This window comes from Lolium perenne, chromosome 4, assembly GCF_019359855.2.
Source record: "Lolium perenne isolate Kyuss_39 chromosome 4, Kyuss_2.0, whole genome shotgun sequence".
Taxonomy (NCBI): domain Eukaryota; kingdom Viridiplantae; phylum Streptophyta; class Magnoliopsida; order Poales; family Poaceae; genus Lolium; species Lolium perenne.
In genome coordinates this window covers 137699567-137712661 of record NC_067247.2, presented here as the reverse complement: position 1 = coordinate 137712661, position 13095 = coordinate 137699567, and the positions used below count along the sequence as shown (strand labels likewise).

The 13095-nt window shown below is 47.7% G+C and overlaps 2 protein-coding genes across 2 annotated transcripts; both read left to right on the top strand.

Annotated features, from left to right (window-relative positions):
- The first annotated feature begins 3576 nt into the window (after positions 1-3576).
- Positions 3577-4972, top strand: LOC127294011 (probable carboxylesterase 18). Its single transcript, XM_051323744.2, has one exon. The coding sequence runs from the start codon at positions 3664-3666 to the stop codon at positions 4699-4701; it is 1038 nt and encodes a 345-aa protein (XP_051179704.1). The 5' UTR covers positions 3577-3663; the 3' UTR covers positions 4702-4972.
- A 7035-nt stretch (positions 4973-12007) lies between these two features.
- LOC127347226 (probable carboxylesterase 18) lies at positions 12008-12500 on the top strand. Its single transcript, XM_051373442.2, has 2 exons — positions 12008-12038; positions 12144-12500. Exons 1-2 carry the CDS (start codon positions 12008-12010, stop codon positions 12413-12415), a joined length of 303 nt encoding a protein of 100 aa, XP_051229402.1. The 3' UTR covers positions 12416-12500.
- Positions 12501-13095: the final 595 nt, after the last annotated feature.

Sequence of the window (13095 nt, the reverse complement as noted above, 5' to 3'; positions counted from 1 at the left end):
CGTCAACCGAATTCTCTCTTTGTAGAACTATAGATCGGGGCCTCCTCCACCACTCCACAAAGTTTGGGCAAGATTGGTTGGGTAGGTGGGGAGATTCTCAAGGTTTGAGCTCAGCAACAATGGAGGAGAGAGAATGAGAAGAGATAAAATCGAGCTGGGGAAGAAGGGGCCCTTTTATAGGTCCCTCCAAATCCAACCGTTATGTGCAGATCCCGCACGACCGGTACTACCGCTTGGGCAAGCGGTAGTAGCGCTCTGGGTTTGAAATTCCCCCACAGATTCGCCACGTGGGCTCAAAGCGGTAGTACCGCTAGCGGTACCGCTGAAGGTACCGCTAGGGCCTCTCTGAGCCACGGACTCCACGCAGTACCTCAGCGGTACCAACGCGGTAGTGCCGTAACTTATGTTACGGTACCTAAGCGGTACCAAGGCGGTACTACCGCTTGCAAGCGGTACTTCCGCTCATGGTACCGTAGAGGTACTGTACCACACTCTGTGGGACTTTTCAGTGCAAACACCCAGAGCGGTACTTCAGGGCGGTACCAGTAGGGTAGCGGTACTACCGCTCCTGGTACCGGTAGTACCGGTCAGGCAGAATCTGCTGATTTCTCTTTCCCTCTCCAACCACGTCACCTCACGACACACACAGAAAACCAGAAAACCTATAAGCTACGCTTTAGTCTTTCGATGATGAAGTGTTCAGCGAGGGCATCATGCGCCTGCAAATCTATCAAAGACAATCTATGCACACGGTTAAATTCATTCAAGTGTTGTTATCAAACACATAAAACACGGGGTATAGACCTTGCTCTTTCAAGCTTGTAAAACTGATTTAACCAGAACCCCTTTGTCTGCCTTAGACATGCCCTGGCCTTTCACGCCTTTCACTTTTCCCCATGATCTCTCCCTTGAATGTTTAAAGCATCCATCTTTTGATCTACCAACAACCGTGGGCAGTCCCAGGTAACATTCTGAGAGAGCTTCACAAGAAATGCCAATTTCAGACTTCAGGCTATTCTTCACTTCATCATTACACCACTGTCCGAAAAATATTGATGACTTATGTAGATTTACCCGTTGGCCGGAGCTGATCCCATAATCATGGAGAACTCTTTTTAGGGTCTGTAAGCTCCTTTGTGTAGCCTCAAGAAACACTACACTGTCATCAGCAAAGAGCAAGTGAGTGATGTGCGGGCCGGCTGATCCAAAACTCACTCCCTGGATCAAGTTTTCTTGCTGGGATTCCATAAGAAGCGTCAAGAACCCTTCAACACAAAAAGAAATAAATATGGTGATAATGGGTCTCCCTGTCGAAGCCCTCTCGATGGTAAAAAGGTGTCTGAAACACCTCCATTCAACTTAACTGAAAACCTGACTGAAGTGAGGCATCTCATAATCATATCCACCCAAATTCGAGTGAAACCCAAATGCAACAACATTCTCTCTAAAAAGATTCACTCGATTCTATCATATGCCTTCATCATGTCTAACTTGATAGCACACAGAGGGGTTTTCCTTTTTCTTGTCCTTATTGCATGAGTACATTCATATGCGATGAAGACGTTGTCCGTAATAAGCCTACCCGGGACAAAGGCGCTTTGCTCTTCCAAAATAAGAATAGGGAGAAATTTTTCAGCCATATAGTCGATAAAGTTTAACAATCAATAACCATATCATAGGAATAATACTAGCCGATCATTAGACAAGGCATATAACATATAACCAGAAACATTGCAAGGCAAGTAAAAAAAAACAGATGTACTTGAGTTATCACAAAGCACAAGTGGGCTTGGGCCGGTAGAAGTTGGCCATTTGAGCTGGATTAGCTTCTTCGACGAGATTGTACAGCCTGATGATGAATTTTTACAGAGCTAAACAAGTTACTCGCGAGGTAGATGTGCCCTGCTAAAGTTGAAACTTAACTTGACTCGTTATCAGTGGCGGAGCCAGGATTTTTATATTGGGTATTCAAAGTTTTAAAAAAAATCCAACACAACAATATAATTAATATATGTAGCTTCAGAATAACAAGAACGGAATTACAAATTATTGATACTTCATAGTAGTGACAACGTCTCAGCTCTCAAGTAAATAAATTGTATTGGAAGAACAATAAAAATGCTATTTAACTCACATTTTCATTGGAAGGAGGATTGCTCACATTTTCATCTTGGTTTTGGCTTCCAACCTCAGTAACTATCTTCGGTTTCTTTGCAGCTTTATCCCACAAACGTTTCAAATCAGCTGCTTGTGCTTCATTTTTTAGATCTACAAGTGATTCTTTTAACTAATTAAGGAGAATCACAATTGGACAAAAATAGAATCACATATTATAACTGAGAAGCTATTCTTACCGTGCCTGAACAGTGAACTGGTCACTTCTTGTGAATTCACTCACTGACAGCAGTGCCGACAATATTGATGAACTGCTGGTTCTTGTATGGTGTTGCAGCGATCGTGCCGGAATTTAGGTGTGCCGCTGACCCGCCGTTCGCCTAATCCTATGATTCATATCGACTAAATTGAGTATTGATTCAATTTGTTCTGCGGCATCAGGGTGAAGCCCAGTAGAAAGGGGACAGCGCGACTGCGCGAGTCGGTTCATACCTTAATGGTAGCCGGCAGGGAGTGGCGAGCGCTGAGCAGGAGGGCGACGGGCGGGGCGGACAGGCGCCGGGAGTCTGGCGACGGCGAGCAAGAGATCGATCCCGAGCAAGGGCGGAACAAAGAGGAAGAGGAGCGGTTCGCGTTGGGCGGTGTCGTTCGATGCCTCTTGTCACTTCCAGGAGCTGGATTCGATTGGCTGCAGGCCAAACCAAGGGGAACCAGCCCGGTGAAAGCCCAAATTGGGTATTTTGGCCCAAATTGGAGGGGCTGAATTCGGGATGGCCTGGACAGCACGTTGTTTCCCTACAGACGAGTTAAACACTTACAAAAGAACTCTAACATATATATATGCATGCATATAGGAGAAACATTGGGTATTCATTGCATACCCATGAATAGTTCTAGCTCCGCCCCTGCTCGTTATATATCGAGTTCGTGTCGAGCGGAATCAATATGCGAGTTTCAATTTCAGGGTCATATGTTGTGTAGGTGTATTAGATCCCTATGACTATGGTTTGCCTCGCAAGGCAGGGCAGGCCGTCCTGGTGGTGCGCAAGGCATGAGAGGCACATCCGTGCGCGTTTGAGAGGCAGTAGCCGGTACGTACGATACGAGTTGTTGAAGACGATTACTTGTCGCTGCCGGATTCTGCTCCACCGTCCTCCTCGGAATCCCGGCGGGACTCTTCGTCTCTTCCACTCCTACCTGTTCCGCCTTCACGTCAAGAGTGTGATTAATGGCGGGAGTGCCGTCCAACTAGAAGCCAAGCTCGCCGGCGACGGCGAAGGCGAAGGCTCCTCCGGCGGCCGGCACCTCGACAAGGGAACATGGCCCTCATAAAACAACCCCGCTGGAAGTCCTTGCCTACGCAACAGTAACCTATCCAATCTCACTGACAAGCCGACCATCCTAACAATCGTACGCGCGTAAATTTCACACCACCTTAAATACGGACAGCTCATCCGAATCTCGTCTTCATCTACCAATCCAATCCAACTACACTAAAATAGAGTGAGCACTCCGCCCGGCCGTCCCAGCCTCCCAGGGAAAGAAACCATGGCGCACCTGGATCCTCCGGCCAAGGCGACGAGGCTGGCGCCGCCCATGACGTGGCGGACGCGCCTCTCCATCTTCGCCGCGGGCTACCTCACCGACGCCACCCGCCGCGCCGACGGCACCATCAACCGCCGCCTGCTCGCCTACCTCGACCCGGGCGTCCCGCCCTCCGCCGCCCCGCGCAACGGCGTCGCCTCCCGCGACCTCGACCTCGACATCGACCCATCCCTCCCGCTCCCGCTCCGCGCCCGCCTCTTCCACCCCGCGCCCGCCTCCAGCACCCCGCTCCCCGTCGTCCTCTTCTTCCACGGCGGCGGCTTCGCCTACCTCTCCGCCTCCTCCCCGGCCTACGACGCCGCGTGCCGCCGCATCGCCAGGCACTGCGGCGCGGCCGTGCTCTCCGTCGACTACCGCCGCGCCCCGGAGCACCGCTCCCCGGCCGCCTACGACGACGCCTTCGCCGCGCTCCGCTTCCTCGACGACCCCAAGAAGCTCCCCGCTACCGACCTCCCGCCCCTCGACGTCTCCCGCTGCTTCCTCGCCGGGGACAGCGCGGGCGCCAACATCGCGCACCACGTGGCCCGCCGCTACGCGCTCTCGGCCTCCTCCTTCGCAACCGTCCGGGTGCGCGGCCTGGTCGCCATCCAGCCCTTCTTCGGCGGCGAGGAGCGGACCCCCGCCGAGCTCCGGCTCGACGGCGCGCCCATCGTGTCCGTCCCGCGCTGCGACTGGATGTGGCGCGCCTTCCTCCCGCCCGGCGCCGACCGGACCCACGAGGCCGCGCACGCCGCGTCCCCAGCAGCCATGGCCGGCATCGACTCCCCGGCGTTCCCGCCGGTCGTGGTGGTCGTCGGCGGGTACGACCCGCTCCAGGACTGGCAGCGCCGGTACTGCGAGCTGCTCAGGTCAAAAGGGAAGGAGGTGGAGCTGCTGGAGTACCCCGACGCCATCCACGCCTTCTACGTCTTCCCGGAGTTCGCCGAGTCCAAGGACCTCATGCTGCGGATCAAGGACTTCGTCGCCGCCGGGACCAAGTGAAGTGAAGTGAGCGGCTAGTGTCAGTGTTCTTTCACGTGTGTCCGTGAATGTTTGCTGGAGCAGAGGATTGGGTGGGTTCGCGGCCTTGGCGTGACGTCTCTGATGTCTGTGGAGTGTGGACCATACCGTAGTTAAGTAGCCACCGCAGTACGGACTGGGTACACGTGTAGAGTGATCGTGACGGAGTACTAGTGTCACATAATCGATAATCACTTCCAATGTGTTGGATTCTCTGCTTTTGGCTGGAAACATATTAAACTATTTAACTGAATTCGTTAGATTTTGTATGTTTAAACTTGCTCGTAATGGCATACATTGGTAATATTAAATCATTACTACTAGTTGTTAATGCTCGATCTTTTCCTGTATTCTCTCGCGTCCGTCCTTTCTTCTTTTCCTAATTCTTCTTGGCGGGGACAAGAACTCTTGCTACCAGTTAGCAATCATAGGTCCACGAATTACTCTTCACCTTTATAGAGACTATCCTACTAATCTCCGAAAATCACTAGGCCACCTTGCATCCCAAGTGGATTCAAAGTTTATTGAGCTATTTTACAGGGTTATAGTGATATAAGCTTAGTTAACCATTTAAAATGCAAGGGTTTAGAACAATTTTTCTAGCCTTTTTTTGTGTGTAATTAATTCCTGTATCTTAGTGTCAATTTTCTCCCTAACACCATTTTGTGAGACGGTTCAGCAGTGATGTCGGTTCGGCTCCTGATAGATCCAGGGTTTTGCAGATCCAAACCCTTTCCAATAAATTACGAAAAGCAGAGAAGCTCGACTCGCCACTCACTGCTCGCCATATGCAACAACTTACTCGTCGAAGCAATACTTATTTTATGGTCTTCTCTACTTGCAATCCACTTCTAAGCACAACCGTAAATAGATTTTTTGTTTTGTTTTTGTTGTTATGTTGGTTGATGGTACCGACAATCAAGCCCACCTAAATTAAGAGCATGGTGTAATATTGGTTTAGCCCACTGCACAAGTTAAGTAAATTGTATTTATACTAAACATTTATAATTATTTATAACATATTTTCATCATATTGGCCAATATACTTCTTGTTAGCCAGTTAGCGTAATTTATCGCATCAAGGCTCCTAAATATTATTATAGAGGTTTTGTTGTACAATTATGATATATAGTGTTGACAAAATACACTTGCATGGTGCTGAACTTAAACAATGTTCTTATAACAAAAATATGTTTTTTTCATTTTCAATACATTTCCACTTAAAAAGATCTATACCCCAAGTTCATTAAAAATATGATATTTCAAAATAATAATAGAATCATATATATTTGCGGGTTATTGCCAAACACTTGGATGAATTGTAAATGTTCACGGATTATGGTGCGTCTGTTTTGATGTATATTCTGAAATATGTAGGAGAGGTCAATGGAGGCATAGTTTGATGGTGGTTTCTAGTGTATCGTTTGCAAATAAGAAAATATAAATTTTAGAGTATATAGGATGTTTACAAGGAACTTGTCACTGTATTATTGATATGCATCCCAGAGAGGACGTTGAAATCCTACAACACCAAAGAGTCGCAACGCTGGGACTGGTGTTGATAGACAATGGTGCCGTTGATGAGGTGGTGGCCGCCTGACTTTTTTTTTGAATAAGAAGAGCCCCGAATGGCCTGGAAGCTTATATTAATACCAAAACAGTGGAGGTGTACATTATTACAGAGGACCCCAAAAACAGATAAAATAAAACATGAGTCCCCAATATATATGAAGGAGACCTCACTGAAAGATGTAAAAAGCAATCAGGTCCCTCCCTATCTCCTCTACCGAGCCGGAGGTCAGCTGCACCGCCGTTGAGCACCACAACGAGAAAAAACCACTTGCTGCAATATCGACGTTGTGTGCGTCCGCTGACCTAAAAGAAGGCCTCCGATGAAGGTTGATAGGATGCCAGAGCTCACTAACGTTAACAAACGGCATGTAGCCGTTGAGATAAAGCTCTCCAAAATTACTTCCGTGCTTCGGAAAGCCCATACAAATGAACTCTCGCTAGCTCCTTCAATGTCGAATAACCCGCCCTCCCTCACGACACTCCTGCCACGAGTAGAAGAAGGCAGGCGGAGATGGTTGGAGCAACAAGAATTCATGACAATATGGCGACAAAAAACAACACCGTCGTCACCGTCTTTATCTTCCTCCTCGCCGCCACTGCTGGCCAGGTCGATGTCGAGGATGCCGAGGACGCAGCTTTGCATCCACGAGTGCTTATTGTTGAGGAGGCTTGGCAGGAGGAGCAGACGGTTCCATCCCCCACCTTAGGGTCTTGACGTCGCAGCTCCTCGGCCGGTCGCCTGTGCCACATCAAAACACTGGGACCAAGTGAAGTGAAGTGAGCTGTGAGCGGCGGCTCCTGTCAGTGTCTACAGTGGTCAGTGTCTGTTTTCATGTTCATGTGTGGCCGTGAATGTCTGTCTGGTGGAGCAGAGAGAGGATTGGGTGCGTTCGCGCGCGCCTTCGCGTCACGTCTCTCATGTCTGTGGAGTGTGGAGTAGCCATCGCAGACGGATCGTGAGTTCGTGACGGAGTACTACTGCTGTCAGTGTCACTGTCACATAGTATTCCATAATCATCTGGACTTGTCCTAACAAATTATTACTGCGGATTACAAGTCCATCGAGTGGCTTGAGAATCACTCGTCTGATATGTCATCACGCTTCCAACTCGTGACAATCACGAAACAAATTCAGTCCCAGTGCATGTTTTGAATTGCAACAGGAGAAAACGCAATTGTAACTCATAGCTAGCATAAATTAAGGTGCAGAAGCAAGTAAACTAGGGGGTGTTTGTTGTGGCTTTTTTTGGCTTTTGGCTTTGGCAAAAGCCACCAAAAGCACCTGGCTTTTTTTGGCTTTTGGCTTTGGCAAAAGCCACCAAAAGCACCTGCCAAAAGCCAAAAAAAGCCACAACAAACACCCCCCTAGTGATCTCAGTTCCGATTGGAAGATTTATGTTGTTCTTTTTTCACTCCATCAAATCTATAATAATTGATATGTATTTATTATTTATTTTTAAAAAGTCCACCGATCTATTGCAATCCTCAACGACAGTTCACGAAATTCTAAAAGTCATAAAAAACTACAAACATGCCTTTGGACCACTTAGCGATGACCACATGCACTTGAACGTTGCCGAAGGCGCACAGTTGTCCTCTCCCTCCCTCATGTGAGTCTTGCAAAGCTTATCGTATACGAATCTGTTATAGTAAATAGACGAGAAGTCATTGTGCTAAATCACCAAAGGACCAACGCATGAGAGCATCAACCATCGCCGTCGAAGTAAACTGTAGATCAGAAGGAAGGCCGACCAAATCTGGTGAGATTCACCAAAGACAAACCTCCACATGCCAACCGATGATGCTACACGCACCGCTGATATAGGAGCTAGACGGGGAGGACTTTATTCCATAAGTCACCACTCACCAACGGTACGCCTTTCGGAGCGGGACACAAACACTAAATAGGCTAAGGAAAATATCCAAAAAATGAAGTCATCGCGCCGACAAGGACCGGGATCCACCATGCCTCCATGACCCTAAGGCCACATGAGGCGAGGAAGATCGACAACGCACTGACGGGAGGTAGGAATCCCTAATCGCCTAAGTCTCTCTCGCATGAAGGGGTACGTGTCGTCGATTTAGTTTAAAGTTGATCAAATTTAAACTAAAGCCACGACACTTATTGCAAATCGAAAAACAATCGTACAAAGCACACAGAAAGATAATTCCTGAGTAACTTGAGCCTGACCCTAAAGCCCACTTGTACATTGTTTTCGGCAACGGTGTATTTTAGAGATGGGATCCCCTCACCGTAGAGCTAACTTTGAATTAAGCATCTCTTATTCCGCTCTCGTCTCCCTTATCCTCTGCTACAGTAGGGTGAGGAGAAACCAGGGCGGCCGAGTCTGGTCTCGTCTTCCGCCGGCGAGCCCGCCGGTTCCCCTCCCCTCCGTTGGTCGCCGCGGCGGCCGGAGGGCGGGGGAACCCCGGTGCTCTGTCCTGGCGTGTAGATAGGAGTAGTAGTAGGGTTTGGGGGCGCGGCGTTCCGGTGGTGGCGGCGCCGTGCTGTCCAATAAGGTGGCCCAGGTTCCAGCCCCATCTCGCCGGCGACGGTGAGGAGCTTTGGGTCCTGTTTGTCTCCGTCGGCGAGGTCCAAGCGAGGCTGGTTTCGTCGATTTCTGGTGTTTTGTCCCCCCGGCTTTTGTCTCGTGTTGCTGTCGGCGGCTCCTGCGACGGTGGCGAGCTGGTGGTGGAGAGTGGCGCGGGCTCTGACTTCAGGCCCTCGTCGTTCTGCTGTAGGAGTCCAGCTGCCTCTTTCCGGCGAGGCAGGTTTCCGGCTGTCCCCTTTGAGCTGATGCAGGTCGTCAAGCAGGCTCCGGCCTCCGGCGTCGACCTGACCACCGGAGTGGTTCGGGCCGTTGGCCCCGCCGACATGCTCATCACCTCTGCAAGATCTCGGCGCCTGCGTCGAGTGATACATGCGGCGACTTCAACGAGGAGATATCCTCTAAAGGACTACCCCGGCGACAAAGCTGCGCCCGCAGGAGTTTCTTCCTCTGCTCCGGCGTGGAGGATTTGGTGCTGGTCGCGGCGGATCGTGAGCGCAGAAGATCCCAAGGACCTGGTTTTTTTCTCTTTTTCTAGGGTTCTTTCTGTATTTTCGGGGCAGCTGTCAAATTTCTGGACTGTTCTTGTACTTTCTAGTTTCCTTACTTAATATAATCCTGATATTTGTGCTCAAAAAAAAAAAAAAAAAAAAAGAGCTAACTTTGAATTGCTGACGCATGGGCCCCTAAACGTGGTGCCCACTTGTCAGTGACTGAAAGTTAGGGAACTGCATGGTTGTTACCTTAGAGTATCCATGTCCGTACACTAGGGATTAATGAGATTATCTTGGTTTAATTTTAAATTTCCACGTATCTTTAAAAATTTGTCGGACTTTAGTGTATTTCATTAGTTTTGTTCACTCTTTTTTCCGGGATTTATCAAACCTAGTGTATTTTAATCCAGGCCAATAAACTATCTCTTCTTAGTGGATTGAGGATTAGAAATAAATGGCAATTTGATGGGATTGAGTGAAGAACCGGGATTTCACCAAACCCCCACGAAGTCTCTAAAAAACCCTAGTATGAAACAAGACCATACCTTAGGTGATTCGATGTCCATTGAGCGCTATTGTACACACTTAGAGATAAGCTTACTTAACCCCTTATTAGGGTTTAGAACACTTTTTCCCTAGCCTATTTTTGGTTATAACTGATTGCCCTATCTTACTCAACTGGGTTATTTTTTGTTCTAACATGACGCCAGTTCGGCTCTACGGAGAACATCGTCTTGCACCTCACCACTCAACATACGCAGCAAATTCGTCACCGATGCTCATCACTTTCCACCTCGCACTGATGTTCATGTTCATGTCGAGCTGTGCATGTGCATAGGCCTCTACTTTCTCTTAAAAGGTTTGTGTTCTTCCATCACCGGATTTAGCATATTGCCGAGATCGGCGTCTTCGGTGACACATCCTACACATCTAGCCCGCGGTGGACCCCTCCAAGCCTCCGACCCACAACCCGCACCTCGTCAATAAGGCGAGCACGATGTATAAATATGATTTGGGGATTAACCATATGCCATAATGATTGCATTGCCTATGTATATATAAAGGATTACAAGCCCTTTGTTGACGTACAAGTCACTAGCAAGTATGGATAATTTACATACGCGGAAATATACACATAACCTAATGCTATATAGAAACGATTTAGTTATATGTCTAACACCCTCCCTAAGTTTAAAAAAAACAAGCATCTTGCATATGTTGAGACTAACCTGAAATTCCGAAAAGAGTGGAAATGCTAATCCTTTCTGCAAATGCCCGTGAAATATAACGCACTTGGCACCTGACACCTTCAATAATGTCTACAATTTAATTTGTAGGTAATTTTGGATGATGACATAAGAATAACAAATTTATTAGAATGTATTTCGATTGTTGTTCACATGTATCACAAGATTTGATTAACCAAAAACCTCATTTGAACTGCGCTGTATTACACCATTCAATTCATTACATAATTCAATTTTTTGCAATGTGAGGAACTACATAATTTAGTTACCTTAAGACAACATTACATAACCAAAGAATACTCCATGTCAGTAGCTTGCCAATTTTATTTTGTAGAACCTTCTCCCATGCCAATTTTCCCTATTCGTTTACACCCCTAGTTAACGATAATACCGTCATTACAAACTTTACATGGTGAACTCTATTAATTTTTCCGTTGTTTGGACTTACTCCACATCGGGCATCTTTTGATAGATATCACAACTCTCCATTAGACTTCAAGATAAAAGGGTTCAAATGTTTTGTTTTCATAAAAGTCACCGCAAATCCAGATAAAAACAACTATTCTTCTCTCTACCCTTTGAGCCAATTTCTGTTTTGACCATTTGGAGTTTAAATTTACGTCCTTAAAAGTTTAGTAAAAATAGTAAAATTTCTGTAGGCTACGAGAATTACAAAATAAACTCCATAGAATTTGGAAACTTTCATGGATGCATGATATTTGACAATCAAGCCCATGTACATTGAGAGCATGGTGTAATTTTGGTTTAGGTCACTACAGAAATTAAATAAATTCTATTTATACTAAAAATTTACAATTATTTATTACATAGTTTCATCAAACCATTATATTGGTTAGTATACTTTTTGGTTACTTAGTTAGCATAATTTAGCACATCACGGCTCCTAGAGAGTTTGTTATACAATTATGACACCAAGTTTTGACGTAATAAAGTTGCATGGTGCTGAACTTAAATAATGTTCTTGTAAGAAAAAATTATTTTTATTTTATTATACATGCATTTCCACTTTAAAATATCTACACCCCAAGTTCACTAAGCATATGATCTAAAAATAAATAGAGAATCAGATATCTTTGCGGATTACTGTGTAACACTTGCATTGCATGAATGTAGTTTCGAAAATGTTTGCTGATTAGGGCGCATCTGTTTTGATGTATATTTTTATGTTCTTAAATATCTAGGAGAGTCCAGTGGCGGTATAGTTTGATGGTGGTTTATAGGGTATGGTTAGGAATACAAATATACATTATACACTATATAAGGTGTTTATAAGGAACTTGTCACTGTATTGTTGACATGCATCCTAGAGAGGACGTTGAAGTCCCACTACACCCAAGTCGCATCATTTGACTTTTTGTTGATGGTGTTATTGACAAGATGTTGGGCGCCAGACTTGGAGAGGAAGATGAGGAAGAAAGGTCTCAATGTGGAGTGGAGTAATTGGTGGAGTCGAGAACCACCGATATGTTTGCACAACTTTTATGTTGTGGAGCATCAACAACATCGGAAGGGATTGTAGCTATCGTAGCATTGGAAGTGAGATGGGACGCACGAGGCCGCGCACGCCGCCTCCCCAGCCGCTGCCGCAGGCATCGACTCCGAGGCGTTCCCGCCCGCCATGGTGGTCGTCGGCGGGTACCACCCGCTCCAGGACTGGCAGCAGCGCTACTGCGAGCTGCTCAGGTCCAAGGGGAAGGAGGTGCAGCTGCTGGAGTACCCCGAGGCCATCCAGGCCTTCTACGTCTTCCCGGAGTTCGCCGAGTCCAAGGACCTCATGCTCCGGATCAAGGACTTCGTCTCCGGGACCAAGTGAAGTGAAGTGAGCGGCTAGTGGCGGTGTCAACAGTGGTGAGTGTTTGTTTGTTTTCATGTGTGGCCGTGAATGTCCGCAGGAGCAGAGGATTAGGTCTCATGTTTGTGGAGTCTGCCGTCTGGACCATACCGTAGTGAAGTAGCCATCGCAGTAGGGGCTGGGTACACGCTGGATCGTGACGGAGTACCACCGGTCTCAGTGTCACACATATTCGATAATCACTTGCCAGGTGTTTGGCGTTTTTACGAATATGTTTGGTAATTGGCTAAATGGAGTTGATATTTTATTATTATTATTATTATTATTATTTTTAAGAGAGCGTCGTTTTTTTTCCTCCCGAGCGACTCTGGAGGCTCCCTCCCGTAACCCAAAACCAGCCACCAGAGTCCGATCTCCTGGCCGCCGCTGCTGCCGCCGCCGGCGGCGGCGGCGCCCGTCCCGTCGAATCGATGGAGGGCTGGGGAGGTGCTTTCGTGCGGCGCTTCACGGGAGGGCGTGGGTCGCCGGTGGAGGGCATGGGCGGTGCGGCCAGGTCGGCCGTGGCCTGAGATCCATCAGCGGAACGGCCATGGGGAGATGGTGGCGCGCCGCCGGAGCGACGCCGTCGCTCGACGTGCGTATGGGGTAGGTCGGGTCTCGATCTGGGCCATCTTGGGCTTCGATCTGGGCCCGTAAGACCC